The sequence below is a fragment of the Monodelphis domestica genome, chromosome 6, assembly GCF_027887165.1.
Source record: "Monodelphis domestica isolate mMonDom1 chromosome 6, mMonDom1.pri, whole genome shotgun sequence".
NCBI classification, from domain to species: domain Eukaryota; kingdom Metazoa; phylum Chordata; class Mammalia; order Didelphimorphia; family Didelphidae; genus Monodelphis; species Monodelphis domestica.
In genome coordinates, this window is record NC_077232.1 from 219,344,252 (window position 1) to 219,372,031 (window position 27,780).

Here is a 27,780-nt window from a genome sequence, read left to right on the forward strand (position 1 = left end):
CTTTAATCCAATCAAAAACCTCCAGAAGACAGGGAAGCTCAAACCCTTCCCCTGCAATCCCAGTTTCTCATGTTCCCTCTCCTACAGAAAACCAAATTCCAACTCAAAGGAGATCTTGTCCTCCTAGAGAAACCTGTCCTTATCAAACTGACCCACAGGTACAAAATTCAACTAGAGGCCTATTTCCTCTAAGAGAAGTACCTGAAATAGGATGGAATGGGGATGTGGTGACTTTAAGACATAGGATACCATTTACTCCCTAAGAAATAAATGAATTTACACCAAATATCCCCACATATGAACAAGATCCTTTTCTAGTAGCAAAAAATATGGGAGACATATTTTTTCAGTATAATCCATCTTACAAGGAGATTGAGAACTTGCTACAGGCTTTTTTAACTGAACGTGAAAAAAATAAAATAATTGCTCATGTCAACAAAACCCGGGGGCATAATGCAGCACATTGGCCATCTCAGGATCCCGAATGGGACTATAACAATCCTGAGGATTATCTACAACTATACCGTTATAGAGAGGCCATCCTCATGGCAATGAAGGAATGTGCTTAAATTCAGTCAAGATTTGCACTGCATGAGAGAAGCAGTCTGTTAACTAGGCTATAGGGAAGGTGTTTTCCATCTCTATTTCAGGGAAGGAAATTTCCTCATTCAAAGGTTCAGAAACAGGTCTGTTTCTGGTAGAGTGGGTGTTTGCCAATTGATCCTGTAAGAAACATTTTAGATCTTCTAATTGGGCTTGAATTTTATCCTCAATTTTTTTCTATTTTATCCTCAATATTTTTTATTTTAGCATCTCTAAATATAGTATTGAGGAGTACAAAAATGACAGTACCTATTAATATAAAAATTTGGAGATATCCTGCATTTCTCAATGCCTCTAATTCTTCAGCTGCCATATAAATGTCAAAGAATGTAGTACTCCTTTATATATATATATATATATATATATATATATATATATATATATATACATATATATATGTATATATATATACATATATATATGTATATATATATATATGTATATATATATACATATATATATGTATATATATATTTTTTGTAATTATTTCTCTAACAGTCTTCACAAAACACGTGAAGAGCAGGGCAAAGCAACAAACTTTCCACAGGGTTTTTTTTTTCCTAATCTAGGAAGTTGTTCCTTAAGGGAAAGGATATTTAGAAACAGCTCTTCCAGCTAGGACTTTAGGGTCCTCTTGCTGAGATTTAAAACAGCTGTTTTCTAACTATCAGAGTCACACAGCTGGGAAGTATCCGAGATCTGATTTGTACCCAGGACCTTCTGTCTCTAGGCCTGGCTCTCAATCCACTGAGCTACCAAGCTGTCCCTTAAGATTAAAGTGAAGAAAAAGAAAAACTGCTGATTCCAATTTAACTTAAGGAGAAAAGAGAAGAGAAAAAAAGTTTTTTATACTCACGTGTTCTAGCAGCTGTGTCTTTAAGCCAAGTTTGCTGTTAAAAGGGACTAAATGGTGAGAACATAGAGTAAAAAGGCAAGGAATTTCAGAAGTTTATTGAGAGAATTCTTTAGACTCCCGTGTGGTCAGCCACAATGTGACAAGGAAATCACTTTAAAAGACTGATATATATTAATTTAGGTCACCAAGGAATTCAGCTATGTAATTCCTAAATGAAAACTCAAGTCAGCAGTCAACCTTTTATGGAGTTTTTAATTACAAACAGGAGGAAGAAAGGTATGTGTGAGAGAGAGAGAGAGAGAGAGAGAGAGAGAGAGAGAGAGAGAGAGAGAGAGAGAGAGAGAGAGAGAGAAGGGGAGAGAAGGGAATAGGGCTTAAATACCCCCTCTGTTTAGGCTGGGCCAAAAGGCCCAAGCCCTTAGATACCTGAGGCAAAGAAAGAGATCAGTCCCTATCACTCACATGACCAAAATGGAGAAATAGTCTCAGGGGCCTCCACCTCCAGCCTCCTTCAGAGCAAGCCTTCTCAGAGCACCACCTCTCAGAGCAAAACCTCTCCAACCACCCCCATTCCTCAGACCCCTCTATCTTTAAAGAAACTGTCTCAGTTCCCTCCCCTCAGTTCTCACATCTACCAATCACTGTCCATGTCTTCCCTGTGCCAATGGTGGCTCTAGCTTAACCCAGGACTGCCCAGAGGTCTGCCCCTTTGCACATGTCTGTTGAAGGTCATATTCTCAAATAATTAAATTTTGATCTATGCTGCAGCCCTTCCTAAATCCTGTTAGGACTGAGTAGGGTGGAGATTGTATGTTCCAAGACCTGGTTCTGTCATTCCAAGTATCTCTATTGTATCCATTCTAAAATCAATCATGACTCAAAGAACTTCCTGTTCTATGCTTAAGCATAGGTCAAAGCCCTTTCCATTGTTCAGCAAAAGGTTTCTGTCCTAAAGTAATCTTAAGTAGGGAGAAGGACCCTCCCATGCCAAGGGGGTTCACATTCCAATAGACTATCAGTAGGAAATTTTTCAAGTATGAAATTTCCCAATGGTGAAATTTCCAACATTTATAAGTCTAAGAAACTTTAATGTTTACAGGGGTGAACATCAATACACTAGAAGGGTAAAGAGGTTGGAGATAGGAAATACTCAACTCTTACTTGCTTTGAAACTGACCCAAAGTGGGAAGAACAATCCAATCCATTGGGGCAGAGAATAGATTTGTACCTTATAAGAGAGTATAAGGGTAACAAACAGAGTGGTGGGGAGGGAAGCAGTACAAGGGAGGGAGATGGTGGGGGGGCAATTTTAGAAAGATTATAGGAATAATAAGGGGGAGTAATAAGATGGGAGGGGGGTAGAAAGGGAACTAAAATAAAGTTGGGAATTAGGGGGACTGATTATAAACAATCATTGGTGTAGAAAGAAATAGTGAAAGAAGAAAGGGCAGGACCAGGAGTAGAAATCAAAATGCTAGGAAATGCACAGCTATTAATCATAACTCTGAATATGAATGGAATGAACTCACCCATGAAACACAAGCAAATAGCAGAGTAAATTAGAATCCAAAACCCTAAGATATGCTGTTTACAAGAAACACAGATGAGGAAGATCAATACACATAGGGTTAAAGTAACAGGATGGAGCCAAATCTACTGGTCATCAACTGATAAAAAGAAGGCAGGAGTTGCAAACATGATATCTGAAAAATCAAAGTAAAAATAAATCCAGTTAAAAGAGATAGGGAAGGTAATTACATCCTGATAAAAGGTAGTATAGACAGTGAGGAAATATCTGTACTCAACATGTATGCACTAAATGGCAAAGCATCCAAATTTCTAAAGGAGAAACTAGAGGAGCACAAGGATGAATAAGACAGAAAAACTATACAAGTGGGAGACCTGAACCTTCCTCTATCTGGACTAGATAAATCAAACCAAAAAATAAATAAGAAAGAGGTAAGAGAAATGAACAAAATCTTAGAAAAATTAGAGTTAGTAGACATGTGGAGAAAAATAAATAGGGGAAAAATGAATATACCTTCTTTTCAGCAGCACATGTTACATTCACAAAAATTAACCATATATTAGGGCATAAAAATATTACAAATGAGTGCAAGAGGGCAGAAATAATAAATGCGAACTTCTCAGATCACAATGCAATGAAAATAATCATTAGTAAGGATACATGGAGAGGTAAATCAAAAATTAATTGGAAAATAAACAATATGATTCTCCAAAACCAGTTAGTTAAAGAACAAATAATAGAAACAATTAATAACTTCATTGAAGAACATGAAAATGCAGAGACATCCTTTCAAAACCTATGGGATATAGCCAAAGCAATACTCAGGGGCAAATTTATATCCTTGAGTTCATATATTAACAAATTAAGAAGGGCAGAGGTCAATGAATTGGTCATGCAAACTAAAAAACTAGAAAGAAAACAAATTAAAAATCCTCAGATGAAGACTAAATTAGATATCCCAAAAATCAAAGGAGAAATTAATAAAATTGATAGTCAAAGAACTATTGATTTATTAAATAAGACTAGAAGCTGGTACTTTGAAAAAAAATAGACAAAGTACTAGTCAGTCTAATTAAAAAAAAAGAAATAAAAAAACCAAATTGACACTATCCAAGATGAAAAGGGAGACCTCACCTCTAATGAAGAGAAAATTAAGGCAATCATTAAAAACAACTTTGTCAAATTTTATGGCAACAAATATGGCAAACTAGGTGAAATGGATGAATACTTACAAAAATATAAATTGCCTAGACTAACAGAGGAAGAAATAAATGATCTAAGCAACCCCATATCAGAAAAATAAATTGAACAAGCTATCAAAGAACTCCCTAAGAAAAAATGCCCAGGTCCAGATGGATTCACAAATAAATTCTATCAAACATTCAAAGAACAACTAATTCCAATATTATACAAACTATTTCACAAAATAAGACAAGAAGGAGTTCTACAAATTCATCTTACGACACAAACATGATACTGATCCCAAAACCAGGCAGGTCAAAAACAGAGAAAGAAAACTATAGACAAATCTCCCTAATGAATATAGATGCCAAAATCTTAAATAGGATACTAGCAAAAAGATTGCAGCAAGTCATCACAAGGGTTATTCACTATGACCATGTAGGATTCATACCAGGAATACAGGGATGTTTCAATATGAGGAAAACCATTCACATAATTGACCATATTAAAGAGCAAGGTGACAATCACATGATTATGTGACAAAAATCACATGATTATCTCAATAGATGCAGAAAAAGCCTTTGATAAAAATACAACACCCATTCCTATTGATAACACTAGAAAGTATAGGAATAGAAGGGCCTTTCCTAAAAATAGTAAACAGTACATATCTGAAACTATCAGCAAACATCATCTGCAATGGGGATAAACTAGAAACCTTCCCAATAAGATCAGGAATGAAACAAGGATGCCCATTATCACCCCTATTATTTAACATTGTACCAGAAACACTAGCAGTAGCAATTAGAGAAGGAAAAGAAATTGAAGGTATTAAAAATGGCAATGAGGAGACCAAGCTATCACTCTTTTCAGATGATATGGTTGTTTACTTAAAGAATCCTAGAGAATCAACCAAAAAGCTAGGTGAAATAATCAACAACTTTAGCAAAGTTGCCGGATACAAAATAAACCCACATAAGTCATCAGTATTTCTATATATGTCCAATCCATCTCAGGAGCAAAAATTAGAAACAGAAATTCCATTTAAAATCACTCTAAACAATACAAAATACTTAGGAATCTATCTGCTGAGACAAACACAGGAACTATATGAACACAACTACAAAACACTCTCCACACAATTAAAACTATATCTAAACAATTGGAAAAACATTGATTGCTAATGGGTGGGATGAGCTAACATAATGAAAATGACAATCCTATCCACATTAATTTACTTATTTAGTGCCATACCCATTTAACTACCAAAAAACGTTTTTACAGAATCAAAAAAAAATAACTAAATTCATTTGGAAGAACAAAAGTTCAAGGATATCCAGGGAAATCATGATAAAAAAAAATGCAAAGGAAGGAACACTTGCAGTCACAATTCTCAAACTATACTACAAAGCAGTGGTCATCAAAATAATATGATAGTGGTTAAGAGACAGAAAGGAGGATCAGTGGAATGGACTTGGGATAAGTGACCTCAGAAAGACAGTTTATGACAAATCCAAGGTTCCATGTTTTGGGGACCAAAACTCACTTTTTGATAAAAACTGCTGGGAAAATTGGAAGACAGTATGGGGAGATTAGGTTTGGATCAACATCTCACACCCTACACCAAGATAAACTCAGAATAGGTGAATGACCTGAATATAAAGAAGGAAACTATAAGCAAATTAGGCAAACACAGAATAGTATACTTGTCAGATCTTTGGGAAAGGAAAGACTTTAAAACCAATCAAGAGCTAGAAAAAAACCACAAAATGTAAAATCAATAATTTTTATTACATCAAATTTAAAAGTTTTTGTACAAACAAAACGAATGCATCCAAAATTAGAAGGGAAACAACAAATTGGGAAATAATCTTCATTACAAAAACCTCTGACAAAGGTCTAATAACTAAAATATATAAAGAGCTAAACCAGTTGTACAAAAAAATCAGGCCATTCTCCAATTGAAAAGTGTGCAATGGACACGAATAGGCAATTTTCAGTTAAAGAAATCAAAACTATTAATAAGCACATGAAAAAGTGCTTAAATCTCTTATAATCAGAGACATGCAAATCAAAAAAACTTTGAGGTATCACCTCACACCTAGCAGATTGGTTAACATGACAGCAAAGGAAAGTAATGAATTTTGGAGGGGATGTGGCAAAGTTGGGACATTAATACATTGCTGGTGGAGTTGTGAATTGATCCAACCATTCTTGAGGGCAATTAGGAACTATGCCCAAAGGGCGATAAAAGACTATCTGCCCTTTGATCCAGCCATAGCACTGCTGGGTTTGTAATACAAAAAGATAATAAGTAAAAAAGTCATGTACAAAAATATTCATAGCTGTGCTCTTTGTGGTGGCCAATTGGAAAATGAGGGGATTCCCTTCAACTGTTGAATGGCTGAATAAATTGTAGCATATGTTCGTGATGGAATACTATTGTGCTCAAAGGAATAGTAAATTGGAGGAATTCTATGGTGACTGGAACAACCTCCAGGAAGTGATGCAGAATGAGAGGAGCAGAACCAGGAAAACATTGTACACAGAGACTAATACACTGTGGTACAATCGAATGTAATGGACTTCTCCATTAGAGGCAATGCAATTAGCCTGAACAACTTGGAGGAACCTATGAGAAAAACCATTATCCACATGCAGAGGAAACACTGTGGGAGTAAAAACACCAAAGAAAAATGACTGCTTGAATACATGGGTTGAAGGCATATTGTTGGGGATGTAGACTCTAAATGAACATCCTAGTGTAAACAACAACATGGAAATGGGTTCTGATGAAGGACATATGTAATACCTAATGAAATCGCGTGTTGGCTGTGGGAAGAGTGGGTGGAGGGGAAGGAGGGAAATAATGTGATTATTCTAACCAAGGAATAATGTTCTAAATTGACTAAATAAACTTAATCAAATGTAAAAATAAATAAAATTCCTGCAGGACTCAAACAGGCAGAAAAGGACTGGAAAACCTTTTTGTCTGGTTGACTCCAAAGCAGAACTCTCCTATATATGTAATATATGTGCATGTACATATGTAACTGATGTACCAAAAAAAAATCCCATGTGCAAAATGTAAATCTCATGGCATTAACCTGCTAACAGACTCAGGAATCAGACTAACACTCTTAACAAAACTTAGATTAGAGAAAGAGTAGGCAGTGCTGACAAAGGAAGTCCAACTTTTAGGGAGCCAGTAATGGAAAGAATAGGGTAATTTAAGGTAGGAAAGTTAAGAATTAAAGAATTTGTAATAGTTAGAGAAGTTAAGAAAACATAAGATAACATAAGTAGTTAGAAAAATGTTATGATAGTTAAAGATCCTTAAGACATTGTTACCAAATATTTTTAAATCAATATTGTTACATATTATGCAAGGACATTGTTAGTCCAAAACATGTTAGTCAACTGTATCAATCCCTTGTAACAAAAACACACCTACCCTGAAACTTTTCCAGGACCTCATTGTAGTGTAGGCTTCGGTGGCTAACGTAAGATAAGAGTAAGATATAGTCAAGGGAATGCAGATTTCTTATTTTGGGGGATGGGATATAGAATATTGATAGAAAGAAATATACTACTAAGGAAACAACTGTAAGTAACTTGCCTAACCCCAGTGCATTGTCAGAGTGACAAAACCGCACAAGATGATAAGGGGGATTTGTAAGAGAGGAATCAAATCCAATTCATGCAAGGCAGAAATCAGATGCAGAGAGAGAGCTGGGAAGGTATAAGAAGAAAAAACTCAAGACTCCAGTCAGAGAATCTGAAGCATGGAAACTCCAACTGATCTCACTTCTCCCAGCTAGAAGCCAGAGTAGAGGCAGATCTCTCTGGCTAGGAAGAAGCTTGTGTCTCTCTTGAGATCATTGTTTCCCTGTGAACCCTTGAATATCTCTCAATCAACAGCTCAGAATCATCAATGAATATTGTGGACCAGGATGTGGAAAAACAGTCCTCTGAGACCCCCCCCCCCCTTTTCAAGGATCTCTATTTTCTATCTCTCTCACTAACTTGTTCCTGAACTCCAGTACTCAGCTAGTTATCTCAGGAGTAGGGAACAATCCAGCAGCTGTATGGAAGAGGGGTAAAGGCCAAGACCCTGAACCCTGAGATCTTGGGGGGGTCAGTCTGCCAGAGAGGACATGTCCATAGGGCTTCCTGCTCAACCAATTCCCTTACCTCTCTCTTCCCTGTGTGAACCCAAATAAAGTGCCTACTACTTAGAATCAGGTCTGACTATGTTCTGAGAATAAGAAAGATGGCTGAAGATTTGAGGAGAACCATACCTCTCCCCAACAAGTAGAGTTAGCTCAGGATCCCAGGGATTCAAATAACCAGACCCAAGGAGCAACTATCTCTCCTGGGCTGAGGAGTAAGCCAAAATCTTGGGGGGGGGAGTGGCAGTTGGTATACCTGAAGGACCCAGAGGCAGAAGCGTTCATCATGCCTCTCAACAATAGCTGAGACCAAAAAGGGGAAGCAGAGTGTCATTTTACCAAAGACCTTCCCTCTAGTTCTTAACCTCCATCTCCCAGAACCATTCTCTGAGGAGACATACTCCTTCCCTCAGGGAGACAAAGTTGGGTTACCTTCCCCCAAAGGGAAGAGAGGGGAAAGTGAATCTTCCCTCTCTCTATTCTCTCAAATCTTTGTCTCTCTTCTTCCATTTCCTCTGTGTATGTGTGTGTGTTCCCTTTCTGGCCATATAGTACACAGAATAGAAATTACTTGAGTGACCATAAAGAACATTTCCCTTTATACAACTTAAAAATAATTCTTCATATCAAATTATGGTGTGACAGGCAACAAAAGGTCAAAGTAAAACATTTTTCCATTCCCAAATAGTATAAAAGGTCAAAAATATATCTGTGACATGAGGATAGAGGTGACCCAGAATCCATGTTAATGAACCATGTTGGAACTAGATGGTGGCAACAAGTATAGCATCAGTTTTGGAAACTCTCAACCCAGAGACCTTAAGATGATCTGACAAATGGTCAGAAAGATATTCTAGGATACCTCTGTCCTAGCACTGAATAATAAAATAGATATTACATCCCAAATCTATTGCCAGTATGCACTCCTGAGTTGTAGTTCAAGGGAAGAAAGGAGCACTTTCAGTTAAAAAGGAATGAAACCCCAAGAGTCAGTATCACTTCCAATCCCAAGGGGTCAGAACAACAGTATAGTTTTTTGATGACAAGGGAAGTAGGGCCTTTCGTCTTTCCCAGGTTAAGAATCAGAATTAGGAGCAAGAGAATAATTATCACAATTTTTTCTGAGATCACACCAATTTTGAAACACTGAAAACTTCAAAATCCTGAATTAGCTTCTGAAAGCAGAAGCATGAACAGCTTGAAATTGCAGTCTTTCCCACCCCCAACATTAGAAAGAGAACCCAAAATTAACATAAATTCAGAAATCAAGAAATAGCATGGAAAATGATTCTAAATATGCTAATAAGGTGACAGAAAACATGGAGACACAGTAAACAGTAAAGGGAAGGGGGTGGACTTAAGATGATCATAGAGTATTAAGACCTTTAGGACTCTCTCTACTACTGAACACTACAAAGCATTTCAAAAGGGCAAAAATCAAAATCAGACAAATAAAGGGACTCTGCCACAGGGTCCAGACTTAAAAGTAGGTAGTTTTTTGGCATTTCTGCACTTTAAGGGGGTAAAACTAAACCTATTAAATGGAGAGCTGATCACCCCTCCTCCACATCACATAACAGGCCAGAGTCAGAGCCAGGGCTTTTCCATTTCTAAATTCTCAAGGGCTAGCTGAGTACACCACAGATTTAACCTGAGGATAGTGCAAGGCCTTGACAGTGAGACTTGGATATGGGGGCTGAAGAATGCAGAGCCTTTTCAGTAAAGAACAGAGATTGGTCAGAAGTGTGACACTAAAGCAGAGACAGAATAGACTGGAAAAATAGCTTCAGGGAAAAATGCTTTAAAGCTCTGCCCTTCTCACTCAGACTTCTGGCTGGGAAGTGTTATATTTAAAAGAGTGGGAGCCATATACTGTAATAGTTAAAATAATTGTAGTCATAAACTGTAGTGATTAAAATAGTGGAAGACTTAAATTGCAGTAGATAAAAGAGTGGATGAGTAAATTGTGACCACAGAAAATATGTTTTCACTACATTGTCTTGTTTTTAAATCAATATGTAAGGTTGTCGCCAGGGAAATATTCCCAATTGTGAAATATACCCAAGTCAACTGTGTTTTATAGAGATTTTAATTAATACAATGAGGAATTAAAGAAAGAGAGAAAGAGAGAAAGGAGGGAATAATGAGAAAGGGATAAGCTGGCCCTGGCCAGTCCTGGCCAACCAAGGCCTAAGCCCTAAGAGAAAAGATCAGTCAGTCCTTAATCACTCACAACAAGATCTGTCCAAGCAAGGATTCTAGTGACACCAGACCAGCTCCATCTCAGCTGCCTTCACCAGCTCAATCCTTCCAATCTGAAATGTCCCCAAGAGAGTCTCTAGAGAGACCCTTCAAGGCAGCCTTTCCCAGCTGACTGTCTCTAGAGAGAGCTTTTTGTCTCCTTTTAAAGGGCATTTTCTCCTATGTCACCTCTCCTAAGTTTTTCCATCTACCAATCACAGTAGACGTTTTCCAAAGGACAGCCCATTCTGAATTCACACCTGAGTAGACTAAACTTTTGAGTAATCCACACCTGAGTAGACTAAAATCTCTGAGTAAGTTCCTACCTCTTTGTTCCTTGTAAGTTCACAAGTTGCCTGACCTTTATAGGTACTTAGCACCCCTTTGTATTAGTTCTAAAAATAGGCATGGCTTAAGTATGGGTTTAAGTACTTTTCATTGTTCAGCAAGGAGTTTTCTCCCCTAAAGCAGGCTTATGTCCTGGTGGAGTAGAGGTCTCACATTTCTGATCTAAGTAGAGTTCACTGCCCAAATGAGGAATGGTCTTAATCCAATCTTATGAAGTAGGGTCTGGGAATTTTTAAGGTTCACAATCCCCCCTGAATGATCATTGAGAGACTAGTCTCCCCATTGATCATTTAACATAATCATCTTGTAGTTCTAAATGCACTTCTAACTATAGATATACACAATATTCAATTTTCTAAGAGGAAATTAGAGTCTTGAGGGAAGAAATAGAAAAGAAAGAAAGCAAAACCAATGTTTTGCTAGGCACATTGACAGAAAGCCAAATTAGGGACAGTCCCTTTTAGCATAAATGTATACATTTACAAGAAATGTTCAATCAAAGTTCAGTTCAATCAACCATATCCAAAGTTCATTTTGATCTTCTTGATGTAGTGTAGATTTTCCAGCATCTTTCTGCAACAATTCATTCTCTGGATTTAGGAGTTAGCAAACTTCTTTCTTGAAGATCTTTTCTTGAACAAAATCAAAATCTTGGATTTTATATATAAAAATACAATCTTAAACAAAAAAATCAAAATTCTTGAATTCTAAATTAAAATATAATCCAACAATGGTCACCAACACATAGGAACCATAATCCACAAGTACCAAAAACTGGCTGATTTTTATGGAGGAAAAGAGGAAAATACAGAAGTGACAGCAGAGAGTGACAAACACACAGACACATTCAAATTTTAAAAAAGTAAATTGGTCATAAACTCTTGAGAAATTCAAAAAGGAGTTCAAAAACAAAGTAAGAAAGGTAGAAGAAAAATGGGAAGAAAAGTTGGAAAAAGAAATTAAATTAATTCAGAATGATAATAACAGTTTAAAAGGCAAAATTTTCCACTTGGAAAAAGAAGCTCAGAAATCACATGAAGTAATAAGCAAATTGGAAACCAGAATTGACCTACTAAAAGCCATGAAAAGCAAGATAAACCAAACCAGAAAGGGAAATCAAGATATCATTGTTGAAAACCACTCTTTATAGACTAAAATTGGGCGAGTAGAAGTGGATGTTTTTATGAGACAGCACAAATTAATAAAGCAAAAGTTAAAAGAGTGGCAAAATACAGGGAAACATTAAACATTAAATATCTAATTGAAAAGACAACTAATCTACAAAACAGATATAGGAGAGACAATATGAAAATTTTTGGGGAGGCAGAGTCAATATGGCAGCTTAGAAGTAGCAAAATTCCAGAACTCTGAAAACCCTTCCACAACAATAAAAAACACAGTGCTTCTAGGGGGTGACGAACCAAATCTAACAACAGTACTGAACAGGGGAGCCCTCCTGATGGACTCAACATAAAAGGTATGTCCCCCAAAAGACTGAATTCTTGAACACACTAGTTCAAGAGAAAGGAAGAAGGAAGTTCTCAGGACTCCACACACACACATACCTACAGTGTTGAGTCTCCAGCTGTGGCTTACACCTCTGATTGGGCAATGGTGCTAGTCTAGAGAGAATTTCTTGTTGGCACAGCTGTGTCAGGCTCAGAACATTAAACAGAGGCAGTGGGAAGGCAGATGGAAGAGAAGCACAGTGAGGGCAACTTAATTGCAGCCAAGAAACTCCATCTTGTCCCTCCACCTTCTCAAGGTTTTGGCCTCAGGGCACATCCAACTCTTTGGATCAACTACTCCCTGGCATAATCTTATCAATTGATCAGATAAGAAGCCTTCTGAGGGCAGGAAAGCTCAAACTCCAACACCTCACCCTCATAGACTGCTCAGAGAACCTCTCTTACGAAGCTCTGAGGGTGTAGGCAACAACCACTATAGACTACAATGTTGATAACAAGGTGGAAATCCTGCTCCTTTTCAGCTTCTCCTGACAGCTGGGGAAGACCTGACCTCAGGGTTCATTAATACCATCAGCCTATCTGTGTGAATCAGCAGAGCAGAGAAGAAGTCCTTTCAGGACAGAACAGTCTACACCCACAGATCTCGCAAATAACGAGAGGAGCAATACTACAAGCAATTACAGTGGGAAGGGCAGGGGAAGAAGAGCAAAAATATGGGTAAACAGAAAAAGCAAAAAGAAATTATAATAAGCAGATTCTATCCAGGTAATGAACAAAGAGCAAATGGAACAGAGGATAACCAAGCAATGCCAAGCAAAAACACAGAAACTCCAGCAAATTGGACACAGGCTTTGGAAGAACTCAAATTGCAATTCAAAAAAAAAAGAGATACTGAAGACAAGTGGGAAATGAAGTTATAAAGCAAAATAAGTCATCTGGAAACAGAAAAATAGTGTCTTAAAAGCCAAAATTAACCAGCTTGAAAGTGATGCAAAAAAAGGTGCAAGACCAGAAGGAGAAGGATGAGCAAAAAGCCAGGGATGAATGCAGTCTTTCAAAACTAGAATCCAACAACTAGAAGCAAATAACTTCACAAGAGAGCAAAAAATCTATAAAACTTAAAAAAAATGAGGAAAATATAAAACACCTCATTCACAGAATGTCAGACTTTGAAAACAGATCCAGGAGAGACAATTTAAGAATTATTGTAATTCCAGAATATCATGACAAAATAAAAAGCCTAAACATCATTTTATCAGAAATTTTCCAAGAAAACTGCCCAGATATTCTTGAAAAAGAAGGAAAAGTGGAGATTGAAAGAATCCACAGATCAGTCTCTGTATTTAATTCTGAATTGATAATGCCCAGGAATGTTATAGCCAAATTCAAGAACTACCAAACCAAGGAAAAAAATATTACAAGCTTCTAAGAAGGAGTCATTCAGATACCCTGGAACCACAGTTAGATTAGCACAGGATCTGGCTGCATCTACACTGAAGGACCAGAAGAAATGGAATATGATATTCAAGAAAGCAAGGTAATTTGATTTACAACCAAAAATTAACCATTCAACAAAACTGACTATATTCTTACAGGGAAAAGTATAGTCATTTAATAAAATAGAAGACTTCCAAGCATTCATAAAGAAAAGACTGGAAAATAACAGAAAAGGTGATACCCAAACACATAACTCACGAGAATCACCAAAACATAATTAAGAAAGGAGAAAAAAAATGTTTTTTTTTTCTCCTAAGCAACACAATGAGCTCAAATGATTTGTATCCTACAAGCAAAGATGTTTCTGGTCACTCTTAAAAATTGTTATTATTACCTTTGGAGCTAGAGGAATTATACTTAGAGGGAACAGTGGCAAACTGTATTGGATGAAATGTGAAGATATATACATATATGTATATATACATTTATATAAAACTAGAAGTAAAAAAAGAAGTTTATAGTAAGAGAAATGGAAAAAGAGACAAAAAATGGGGTGAATTCTAATTTCATAAAGAAATGTTTGGAGTGGGAAAGCACATCAATATACTGAAATGGAAAAGAGGTTGGAGACAAGAAATATTTCATTCTTATGTGCACTGAAATTGACTCAAAGAGGGAAAACAACTGAATCCATTGGGGCACATTATTGATTTGTGCCCTGTAGAGAATGTAGAAGGGTAACAAATGGACTGATGGGCAGGGAAGCAATACAAGGGAGATACAGTGTGGAGGGTAGTTTAAAAAGACCCTAAAGAATATAAGAGGGGAATAAGAAGGGAGGGGGGAGAAAGGGAATTAAAGTAGCGGTGGGAATTAGGGGGACTGATTAAAAACAAAATATTGCTGCAGAAGGAAATAGTGAAAGAAGAAAGTTCAGGATTAGGAGAGGAGGTGAAAATGTTGGGGATGTCACAGGTTATTATAACTCTGAATGTGAATGGGATGAACTCACCCATAAAACAGAAGGAAAAAGCAGAGTGGATTAGAAACTAAAATCCTACCATATGCTATCTACAAGAAACACATGAGGGACATACACACACAGGGTAAAGTTTAAAGAATGAACAAAATCTATAGGACATCAACTGAGAGAAAGAAGGCAGGAGTCACAATTATGATATCTGATAAAGGCAAAGTAAAAATATATCTGATTAAAAGAGACAAGGAAGGTAATTACATCCTGATAAAAGGCAATATAGACAATGAGGAAATAGCAGAACTCAACATGTATGCACCAAATAGTATGGCATCCAGATATTTAAAGGAAAAATATTGGGGCTTGAGGAGCAAATAGACAGTAAAACTATACTAGTGGGAGACATGAACCTTCCTCTATCAGATCTAGATAAATCAAACAAAAATATAAACAAGAAAAAGGTAAAAGCTATAAAATAAATCTCTGAAAAACTAGAGTTAATACATATGTGGAAAAAAATAAATAGGGACAAAAAGGAATATACCTTCTTCTGAGCAGCAGATGGTACATTCACAAAGATTGACTAGGTACTGTGAGATTTAAAATAGTGAGGCCCATAAACTGTAGTGAGTTAAAATGGTGAAAGATATAAATTGTGATAGATATAAGAGAGGGTGAGTAAATTTGACCACAGAAAATATGTTTCACTACAGTGTCTTGGTTTTAAATCAAATATAAGGTGGTCGCCAGGGAAATATTCCCAATTATGAAATGTACCCAAGTCAACTGGGTTTTATAGAGATTTTAATTAATACAAATGTGGAATTAAGTAAAAGGAGAGAAAGAGAGAAAAGGGGAATAATGAGAAAAGGATAGGCCAGCCCAGGGAAGCCCTGGCTAACCCAGGCCTAAGCCTTAAGAGAAAGATCAGTCAGTCCTTAATCACTCACCACAAGATCTGTCCAAGCAAGGATTCTAGTGACACCAGGCCAGCTTCATTTCAGCTGACTCCACCAGCTTAATCCTGAATCTGAATGAATCTGAATGTCCCTTCAGCTCTATCTGAGCTCCTATTTAAAGGGAATTTTCTCCTATGTCACCTCTCCTAAATTCTTACATCTACTAATCACAGTAGACATTTTTCAAAGGACAGACCATTCTTAATTCACACCTAAGAAGTCTAAACTTTTGAGTAATTCACATCTGAGTAGACTAGAATCTCTGAGTAAGTTCTCACCTCTTTGCTCCTTGTAAGTTCACAAGTTGCCTGACCTTTATAGGTACTTAGCACCCCTTTGTATTAGTTCTAAAAATAGGCACAGATTAAGAACTTTTGGCCTTATTATAAGTATGGGTTTAAGCATCTTTCATTGCTCAGAAAGGAGTTTCTTCCCCTAAAGCAGATTTAAAGTAGGGATGGAGTAGAGGTCTTCACATTACTGATCTAAGTAGAGTTCTCACATTCCTGATCTAAGTTCCTTCATGCCTCATTTGTAAAATGAAAGAAGTTAGAACAGAGTCAAATACGTGGCCTATAGCCTACATTTGGCCCACAGTCCTCCTAAGTATGACCCATATCAGTATAAAATATAATTAGGAAATAGTTATTGATATAAATAAAAATACAATAAAACTTAAATAACCTTACATTTTAAAACTGTCCATATACAGCTTGCAGGGATACTATATATATTTGAGTGGCCCTGATTCTATGTGGGTTTGTCGCCATTGGATCAGATGATTTAGCATATTAAGGCAAACTTGTATTCATAATTCTTTCATACATTCCATATTCCAATCAAAAATTGGTGACTGACTTTTCTGCTATTTGATCCTACACTCTTACCAGTAAATAATCTTATAGGCCCTCTCTCTCACAATTCTAATGTTTTTAGAGAATTTGAATACTGAGACTTACTTTATAGAAATATGAACCAATTTGTTCATTTTAGTTTTTTTAATTAAAAGATTCATGATTTCATTGGAATTGTGATCTCTCTATAAGAACATTCCCTTAAATAACTTGGAACAGTAATTATTCAACTTTAAGAACAGTGGAGTATTTTACTTACATACCTAAAGTCATGCAACAGCCAAGTGTCAGGGATAGGACCTGAATACATGTTGTCCTGAGTCGGAGGATATTTTGCTAGGCACTCAACTATACTACCTTATTCTAATTGATACACACATTAAATTCAGGTGTTCAGTGGGGCTTCTTTCATGTAGAAACTGGAATACTTGATCCTCTGAAGGCTTCTCTATCTCTAATATTTTGTTATTTTATGATTTTCAATTCTGAATCCCAAGCCCAGTCCTTCTTGTGCATGTTAAAATGAATAATAAACAATTATTAAATTGAATTAGATGATATCTAAGCTCTCTTTCAACATGAAAACTTCAGGATTCTAAGAATGTTACTTAAAGAAAGTCCATCTGCTTTCAACAAGGCAAGTAGTAGGGGAACTCACAAGTCACTTAGTTCATGCCATCTCTTAAACAGAAATCCCTCCTGTAACATCTCTGACAAGTGGACATCTAATCTTTACCTCCAGTGATAGAAAAACCACTAAGTGGTGTAAGTGTAGAAATCCCTGGGCATGGGAGTCAGAAAGATCTGAGTTCAAATCTAGTCTCAAACATTTACTATCTATGTAACTGTAGGCAAGACTTAATCTGTATGCACCTCAGTCAGTTATAAAATATTGATAACAGCATCTACCATTCAATGCCATTTTGGAAATAAAATGAGACACTATTTACAAAGATCTTGGCACAGTGCCTGGCACATAGTAGGTGGTATAAAATATTTATTATTTTTGTCTCTCCCTTGCGTTTCCCATTTTCATATAGTGCCAATCATTTAGAACAGGTTTTTCCTTATATCACTACTGAACTTTCCTTTTGGCAGGTTGCTTTCATTGCTCTAACTACTGCCCTTCAGAGCCAGACCAATCAAGCTCTATCTCTCTACCTATCTTACAATAGCTTTTTTGGTTCCCCACTCTGCCTTAATTCCTCCACACTAAATAACCCTTGTCTTTCAATTGATGCTTCTATTGCATTGCCTCAAGTTTTTTGTTCCCCTATTACAGGGAATGCTACAGTTTTTTTTCCTACACCAGTTTTATTTAAAACACAAATGTCTTTCTCCGTACTGACTAATGGTTCAAATGATGCTGAACATGAATGATTCAGACACAGATTAATAATTACAAGTGCTTTAAATAGGATACAAACAAAATCATAAAAAATGAAAATAAAATGGTTATTTACAAAAGGGATTAGAGATCTCCGTACAGATCTCAAGAGTGAAATGGGAAGAGGAAGGAAGAGGAGGCAATTGGTAATAGAACCAGAACATTCCATGCTTAGCCTTGGGGAGGGGTCCTCATACAACAAATACTTTCAATTACAGAGGGAAGAATGGGGATTGTATCTAATTTTTAAAAAAAATATATAAATTTCTCAAGTTACTTTTGTTTGTGAATAACCATTCAGACCTCAACAAGGCCAGATGGGTAGTCCTGTGGCATTCTCACCCATCCATAAGATTGCATGAAGTTCTCCTTTTGATGAGCCACCTACAACAGCAGTTCCTTAGGAGCCAATATGACAGGTGGGTCAATTTTTCCTAAGGGAACCAAGATACCACCTATAATGAATTATAAAAATGGACAAGTATTTTTCCCTCTTTCTTCAAAATACCATATGAACACAAATATTTACAATGCAATATATCCTCTTCTGAGAACACAAGCCTGAATAGGCTTATTCTAGGACAAGTGTAAAACCCTTGTGGGGATGTAAAAAGGACTGTCAAGAACAAAAAAAAATCAATTCAGAAGTAGTAAAGAAAATCATCTACAAAGATGGAAGGTACACAATACACCTCCAAAGCATCTCAATATTCCTGTTACAGTGGGTTCAGTGTATTGCTATAGTTCACATATGAAAATCATCAGCTGATTCAGCTTTTCTTTCTAGGTGGTCACGGACAGAGAATTTTTGGGCAGGAGAATTTGCTGGAACTGCAGCATCACAGATTTAAAAAAGAAACAAACAAATCATAACCTTTCACACAACTGCTGGTGACTCAATGCCAGTGGTGGTGGAAAAGTATTGGGGTAGGAGAAATGGGGGGACAAGAGGTGCAGAAATTTTAATGCTAACAAGAGGATTCTTCAAATCATGTCACTTCTTGTGAAGAAACCAGGGGATCCCATTAACAATAGTTCTTGAGACCACCGAGGCACTTTCAAGCAAAAAAAAAAAAAGCTTTTAAAATTACAGTAGTAATAAATAAGTTGTTGCTTGTTAGAAGCCTTCAGAGTAACAGAAGCACCAAAATGTGGAGCTGAAAAAACTGTTCATGTTATTCTGGTTTGCTCCCTGTAGCTGCTTAGCCTTCTCTAAAGCTATGTTAACAATTTAAATATAGTGGCAGAAATGAAATTTGGTCCTTAAGAGTAGTAGCAGCTATCTTCATATCTTTTTCAAACTCCGATAACCTTTCATATATATCTATTCATACACACAACAAAGATCATCCAAGAAAAAAGCCAGAATTAACAAATGTACACTTTAAACCTCTAAGCTCCTTTATGCCCCTTTAACCTAACTCATCTCTACTTTCTCTCTATTGCCCACTTTTTTTTAAAGTAGGGGAAGGAGAGGATGGGGAAAAAAGGCAATGGGGTGAGACAAGAAACTTTATCTCAAAGCTAAATAATAGACAGGATGGCTACCCAAAGGCCTTCTCTTTAATTTGACCCACAGGAGGCCCAAAGAAGTATAGGTACTTCTGAGGTATGCTTCTGATTGGGGCAAATCTTGGCCTAGAGAAATAGTAACCTCAGGCACATGTTATAATAGATGAAACAAAACCCAGTTTTTTGGTGAGTTTTTTAATAAAAATAATCTTGTCACCACTTTCAGTTATCGATCATTTCTGACAGCTCATGTAAAAGGTAATCTTCATCCTTCCCAGGATCCAGGTCAATTTCTGCTTCCAATTTGCCTCCTGAGATTTCCCAGATCCGTTTCTCAAAGTCATCCTCCACAGAAAGGGGGGGGGGGGTTCCTGAAGAGGCAGAGCTGAGCCGGTGGCTTTTTGTGGCCACTTGGGATGAAGAAGGACTTGATACTTCTGGTGGTAGAGGATCAGAAGTTTGGCTTGGAGGTAGATCAAGACTGTTTGGAGTTTTTTCTGTCTCAGACACAGTGACTGGTTTATCCTCAGAGAGAACTGGAACAGCAGCCAGGGCTCCTTTTTTGCTTGGGCTTTCCTGAAGAATATTGCAGGAACTAAGTGGTTTTATGGCTGCAATGACAGCAGAGTGGACTTCAGCTGCTTTGGGTTTTGTGGCCAATTTAGGGGTTGAAATGACTTTAACCACAGATGGCTTGACACTAACCTTGGGCTTGGCTTTACCCCTTTTTTCCAAGGGTTGTGCTGCACATTTCACATTCAGGATTGAATCCCCAATTCCTGAAGTTTCTAGCTCTACTTGCTGGGCTTTTATTGGCATGCGTTTTGTCAGCTGGTGGGTGATTCCTGATACAGTATTCAGTTCTGATTTCTCTACCACTTGGGTGTTACTGGGTGCTGCTTCTTCCTGAAGGGGTGTCAGAACATTCTCCTTTTGGTAGCATTTCTACCTCTTGCTGCTTCTGCATGTGCTTCTTTCTCGTGATATCCTCGAATTTCTTGACTTGAACTTTGGAAATGCTATCTCCTGTGGTCTCATCAGAAGTCTGTGAAGAAACCTCAACAGCCTCTGTTCTGCTAACACCAATTCGAGTTGTGGCTTCACCTGCTTCACTAAGTTTCTTCTCTTCCTTTACACCTGTTCTTCTGGTGATGCAGAGGAGTCGTCTTATGATTGGAGTAGTCTCAGGCTGTTTCTGGGAGCTGGTGCTGTTCTCAGCACTCTGTTGCACTCTCAATGCTTTTTCCTGTTTGATTTCCTCCAAGGTTTTTATGTGTACCTCCTGCATGGGCTTGGTTTTCATTGCAGGCTCTTCCAGCTGCCCTTTGCTGGTAGTGCTGGGAGGCAAGACAGCTGGTTTCTTAGACTCACTCTCTATTCTGAGCTTGACAGAAGGGTTTTCCTTCTCAGCTTTCTGTCTCTCTTCTTCCTGCTGTCGGCGTTTCTTTTCAGCCAGGACCTCAGAAAATGTTTTGATTCGGATAGCAGAGGAGCTCCTCATCCCCAAACTGGAATCTTGAGGCTTATGGGGTCCTTCATTCTTGATTTTGGTTAGCAATTCTCCTCGTTTTTGGCTGGCTCTCTCAAGACGTATTTCTTCTAGTGTCTTTACATGGATCTGTCTACCTTTAGCAGATCTTTCTGCTGTTGTCTCCATACTGTTTAGATCAGCTGGCATTCCTAATCTCTCCTTCAGAGGCTTGGAAACTTGAACTTTCTTTGGTGTTTTGTCAGTAATGATTTTTGGAGACTCATTTTTCATCCCAAGCCTTTGAGCAAGGCTTCGCTTCAGTGGAGGGTCACTGTCAACACCTGAGAGTTTCCGTTTCCCTAGTCTTTCTGTGAGACTGAATCATACCAAGGGCTCTTCTTGTTTGTTGGACAGGGTTACTGTCCTCACCACAGTTCTGACATTCTCTTTCTCAGGACCTGGAATGTGTTGAGGTCGAAGTAAATGAGCACATGCTCCTGAAGGCGCTTCTCCTTGCTTCTTAGATTTTTCCTTCATTTTCTTTGATTTGATTTCTTCAAGGGTTTTATTCCAAAATTCAAACTATCTCCTTGCTTTAAGTTGACCCCTGGCTTCCGAGCACCAGTTATGCGTAATCCATTATGAACTTCAGGAGCTGGTTGCAGAATAGGTGTTTTAGTTTCATCTCCTTCTTCAGAAAACTGATCATCGTCATCCTCATCATCATCTGCAGCATTGATTACAACTGGAGGATGTGTGGGGCTGGGGACATTTTCTGAACTTTTCACTTTCATTACCCCTTGAAGCTGGGGAGAGGGATTGGACTGAACAGACAGTTTGTTCTGATGCATTGAGAGCTGACTAGATTTCACCTCTTCATCTGGCAACTCAGGCACAAGGGGTAAAATAGTTTTGCTTGGAGGTAGGAAAAGGCTTTCAACATAGCGTCCCTGGACCGAAGTTGCTCTCCACCGCTTCCACTGCGGCCTCGACTCTTTCTCTCCTCAGCTACCAGGGCCTGTTGCAGCCGCTGCTGCCACTGCTTTTCATTCCTCCCACACCAGCCACGGACCCTCGGGGCTGCCAGTCTCAAAGAAGGCGCTTGGACGACTCGAATGCTACAGTTTTAAAATATCTTACATAAAACAGAATATCCGCAGCTAATCACCACATTAGATATGACAAAGCAGGACAGAGTACAATTAAATTAATACACATATACATACACACGGCTATCTCATTTTTAATTATTATTTTTAAAATTCTCTTTTTGGAAGTTCTTATTAGATCTCAGAGGGGGAATACAAGAGGGGAGGGAAAGAAAATGAAATGTGTAAGTATGGAAAAATATTTTTAAAAATAAAAATTAAATTAAAAATAAATAAGTAAAATTCTTTTCTTCTTAACCTTTGAGTTCAAAATATTAGCCATTCCACCTCCTTCCCACATCACCTAAGAAGACAAGCAATGATATTAATTATATGAGTTAAATCTTGAAAAACATATTTCCACATTAGTGGAATTTTTAAAAAGGCAATAAAAAATAAAGTAAGGAAAGTTATACTTCAATTTGCATTCAGCTTATCAGTTCTCTCTCTGGATGTGTACTGCATTTTCATTATTAGTATTTTGGAATTTTCTTGGATCATTATATACATCAGAGTAATAAAGTTTTTCACAGTTGATCATCATTTCAACATTGTTTTTATTATGCACAATGATCTTCTAGTTCTTCTCTTCACTTTGCATCATTTCATATAGTTCTTGCCACTTTTTCCTGAAACTACCCTGCTCATTATTTATTAGAGAACAATAGTATTTTATCACAAATAGATATTACAATTTTTTGCCATTCCCCACATGATATAATCCTTCAGTTTATAATTCTTTGCCACCCAGAAAGAGCTACTAAAAATTATTTTCATATATAGACCTTTACCCAAGACAGGGTATTGGTCCCCTGTGGTCACAAGCACTAGCACACCTTTTTGTTTTGAAATTGTAACCAGTACTCCTGCTCCCATGTGACTTATAACCAGTGCTCCTCTCTGTATTGGAAGGATGACCTAGAATTATGTATGTACAATAGGCTTGCCAATCAGTACCAGCAAAGCCTCCCATGAAAATTTCTTTCTGGAAAGTTTACTGATATCTTAATGTATTAATTTACTTAAAGTCTTACTAATTGACTTAATGTATCTGGGCTAAGAGCTCCTGAAGCTGCTTACTTTTATTCTAGCTGCTCTTCTATAGTCAAGTATGTAGACCATCCACTCTAGTATCATAGAATTCTCCTGATAACTTCTTAAGTTTTCATAGGCCAGAAAAATCTCACCCTAAACTTTTGTTGGTTCTTGCCACTGAAAAAATGTACTTGAATCACTATTTTAACATTATTTGGAGAAACATGTTTGGAGAGTTTAGCTTGGTGACTGTCCTTAAACCACTCTCTTGTCTTTGTCCCACCAGATGATTTTTGAAACCTAATTAAGTATATTCTAATTAGATTTTATATTATTAGGCATCCAGGTGTACTTTTGGGAAAACATGAGCAAGAGTCAATTAGGATGAACAAGTGATCTGCATCACAGCAGGGAACTCCTAATTTTATGGGGTCAGAGAGCCAATGGAATATTTGGGTTTTTTTTTAGAGTTTGTACATTGCTTTAACCTATTGAGGTATTCTTAGTTTCCAATGCTATTATCAAACATGTTCCCTATGTCTTCCACTTTTGTACTATCTTTCAGTTTCGGAAACATACAAACCATGCCTTCATCTAAATAACTGTAAATAAAAAGAGAAAGTTAAAAAAATCCATGGAACATTATTGTAAACCTCCTTTCACACTGAAATCAATGCATTAATCGCTATTCTTGCTATATGGTCAGTTTACTGATTCCCAGTCAACCTAACTCTACGGTCATTAAGCCCACATATCTATCTTGTACACAAGAACACCAAGAGGGACTTTTAAATGACAAAATTAAGAAATTTAATATCTTTTTTTGTATAATTTTTCTGATCTCCCCTTCTAACAACTGTCAGAAAAAAGAAATGAGGTTAATTTGGTGTATCAGATAGAGTTCTGAATTTAGAATCAGGATGACCTCAGTTCATATCCAACCTCAGACCTTTAGAATCTCTTGTACTAATTGAGTCCATTAGTATTCCTGAGCCTCAATTTCCTTGCCTATAAGATGAAGTGGCTTAACTTAATCACTTACAAGGTCTCTTCCACCTTGAAATACATCATCCTATCACCTACTATAATATTTTCTTGATCAACCCAATGCTAAAGCATATCTTTGGAAGTTAATATTTCAAAAATTCTTATTAAATTGGAAATCAAGAAAAATCTTCACCTATATCAAATATAATATATGTCAGTCAAAATGGACATCTTGAAAGACATCATATAACTTAGCATTTAAGAAACATTCCTTCAGTGGACAATACTTTTTCTTTTATTTTATATTATTGCTTTTGCTGGAGTCAGCTGGGGAAAAAAAGTTGGCAAGAGTTCCAAACATGACAAATAATGAGGAAAGATTAAATGCTTCAATTATAACATCCAATTTAATGGTCTTAAATGGGAAGAAAGTCTTACCATCATTGAGACTTTTAACATAGTTTTCTAGGGAGATATGTTGCAATGAAAAAAAATCTTTCCCCAATTAGAAAATGAAGCTAATGTTTCTTATGACTAAATCAAAGGAAGAAAACAAGGTTGGAGGAACAGACTTTTAAAAAAAATCTAAAATTACTATCTACGTTATAATTTTTAAATTTTTAAATGTTTACTTTTTTATTCTGTCTTTGAACACAAAAAAATCATTTCCACATACAAAGTATAATAGAAGAAAAGATGATTGCATATGGACCTGGGAAATTTTATTATGTATAGTTTATTTAAAATTTTTTATGTTTTAATTTTGCAGTTAAAATTCTAAAAAAATTGTATTTTCATATATAAAGCAGAAACTAAAGAGGATTTTACATGAAACTATGAATCTCCATTTCACTACTTGCTTTTACTTATAAAAGTGTAAGTTTGACACATTACTTTTAAACTCTGCTGCTTGTCTCTATTTCTTTCTCTTTATCTTCTGTGTATTAAAAAGCTTCAATACTGAACTTCTAAATATATTTCCAACCCTACAACTGCCTTTATATGAAAAAAGAAGAGTATATAACTTCTAGCAAATATACATAGTGAAACAAAATGAATCCACACATTGGTCATATCCATAAATTTATATCTCTCCCCATTGTGTTCAACACCTCTCTGTCAATAGTGGATAACATACCTCATAAATTATCTTCTAGAACCACATGAGAAGTTGATATTATAAGAATTATTTAATTAATCTTTCAGTGTTCTTTTTATTAAATATGTTTCTGTCCTTGTATGAGTTGTTCTCTTGGTTCAGTACCCTTCACTAAACACTAAATCAAACTACCAGAATTTGGTGAAATTTTTCCATTCCATCCAGATAATAAAACTTATCTAGTTATTTTTCAAATTTCAATTTATTCCTTTATCAGAATCATACTTCCTTCTAAGTATTCTTTTGTTCTAATTCATACCTCCAAAGAATAAAGACAATTTTAAAAAAATTCCCCCCAAAAGTCAATGAAATTGTCATTACTATGTTCTTGACTCAGATGTTGAAGATTCAGTTTCTGTTACAGGACGCACCTTTCTGGTAATTGGAATAATCAGTTTACACAGACTGCTTGAGATATATTATTACATATCTCAATTATGTGGTGACCTTCCAAAATATCCATTCCATCATGTGACAACACACTATGAAACAGCTCAAACCTGTGACATCATAACATATCTCAGGCCTATGACAACACTCAAAATCCTCCAACATGTGATGATAGCCTGTCATCTTACAACATGGTGTAAAATGTTTCCATCATGTGATGAAAAATTCATCCTGTGATGATGTTTGTCATAATGTATTTGTAATATGATGACATGTGTTGTCACGAGACAACATGTTTCTGACATGTGACAGCATACAATGTCCTGTCCATTGGGTGATAACAAACATCTTTCATGTAATGACTCATTAAACATGTGTCTATCATGTGATTTGACATGCACCCATAGTGTATCAGAATGCAATGATAACTTCTCTATTATGTGAAAACACAATGGTATATTGTAATCATATATTGACATCTGTAGCATACCAGGCATGTTAGCATCTAGGAAGTATGATTGATGTATTGATATTGTATCCTATGTATTAAATTACCAGACTCATGGTCAGATCACTTAATGATCATTGTAGAAAGCGACAGTCCAAAGGACAACCACAAAGGACAGGCAAATTCCTGGGCAGGGTGTTGCTGGCCACAGTGTCCTGGCTTGCGCCTTTTGGGACCACATTCCTTTCTAAAGTGCATGTTGGATTAATCTCCTCCTCTTTGGTCTCGTGATTGTCAAATCAACCAATGTTAAAACCTATGTCATATGATGTATTCATTAATCGTCTCCTACTTCACATTCCTAAAATCTCCAATAAAAGTTGGGGAACATGTGCAAGCCTCTCTCTTCTATCTTTTGCCTTGCCTCTTTTGCACTTGCTCTCCCTCTTGCCTCTTAGGTCTTGCCTATAATGCTCCTCATACCTGACTGATTTACACAACACAGTTGCCCCGCATATCTCCCATTGACCTTTTGGCCATCTGGTCCATGGGAGGTATCCAGGAGATCTTGACTCCCCACATGTTCTCTTATTTCTCAAACTTATAATTTCTCCACTTGTTATCTTCCTCCAGAGAGGTATTAACACAGTTCATGACTCCCCATGCGTTTTAACTTGTGGTCTCTGAGTTTTTATTCCTGCATCTCTCCCTCTAACTGCCTTATCTATTCATCCATATTTCTCTAGCCTCCATTCTCTTTCTCAGGTCACCACCGACAGGTTCATTATATAGGAAGTTCTGGTGGTTCCTTTAACATCCTATGACATATATAAAGATTTAATTTAACTCTCCCCTGATTTGTGAAAATCAACTTTACTATCCTGCCCATTTTTAGATTTAATCAACAAAAGTGTAAACATCCTACTTAATCATTAAATGGAAAAGATCTGTGACCAATGTGTGCAATAGTGAGTGATGAATCAGAATCAAACTGACTGCCCCCCAGGCAATCCTAAGCAAAGCTTCAAATGTTATTTGTCCATTTAAAGTAGGGGAAGGCACAGGAAGTGATGCAAAGAAGCATCTTTAAAAGGTAGTTACAACTTCCTGTGAGGAGATATTTCAGAGATCTTTGGAGGAAATCTTTGGAGAGTTTTTGAGTTTTTTGTGCTTGGGACTTCAACTTCTATTTCTTCTGGAGTTCTGAGTTTGAGTTGGAGACTGGTGAATCACAAAAATTAACACCATATTGTAAAAATTAAAAGAAATATTTTGTTTTAAAAGAAGAAATGAGACTTCCGGTTAAGATGGCAGCTTAGAGAAAGCTAAAGTTCAGATCTCCAGAAAACTCTTCCCGACCGATCTCAAACTAGAAGCTCCTAAGGCGCCGAAATCCAAAATGATCAACAGCACAGACCCTGGGAACCCTCCTCCTGGACCTGGACCCGGTTCAAAAGGTATGGCTCCCCTTAAAAGCCAGAACCCGAGATCACTCGGACCTCAGGGGTAGGAGCGCAGAGTTCAAGGCTCCCGGAAGCCGCAGCCCAGCCGGGCTCAGAGAGCAGGGTCCTCGGAACAACAACCCTCAGGGCCTTCTACCCAAGTCCCTGTGAAAGTT

General features: G+C 37.0%; 1 protein-coding gene across 1 annotated transcript; it reads right to left on the reverse strand.

Annotated features, from left to right (window-relative positions):
- Positions 1-19,541: 19,541 nt before the first annotated feature.
- On the reverse strand, positions 19,542-26,420 carry LOC100616989 (zinc finger CCCH domain-containing protein 11A-like). The gene is given in 5 exon segments (XM_056803820.1): positions 19,542-20,460; positions 20,462-21,564; positions 21,567-21,945; positions 22,008-22,113; positions 26,290-26,420. Coding segments are annotated over 5 exon segments (2,433 nt in total). The 3' UTR covers positions 19,542-19,746.
- Positions 26,421-27,780: the final 1,360 nt, after the last annotated feature.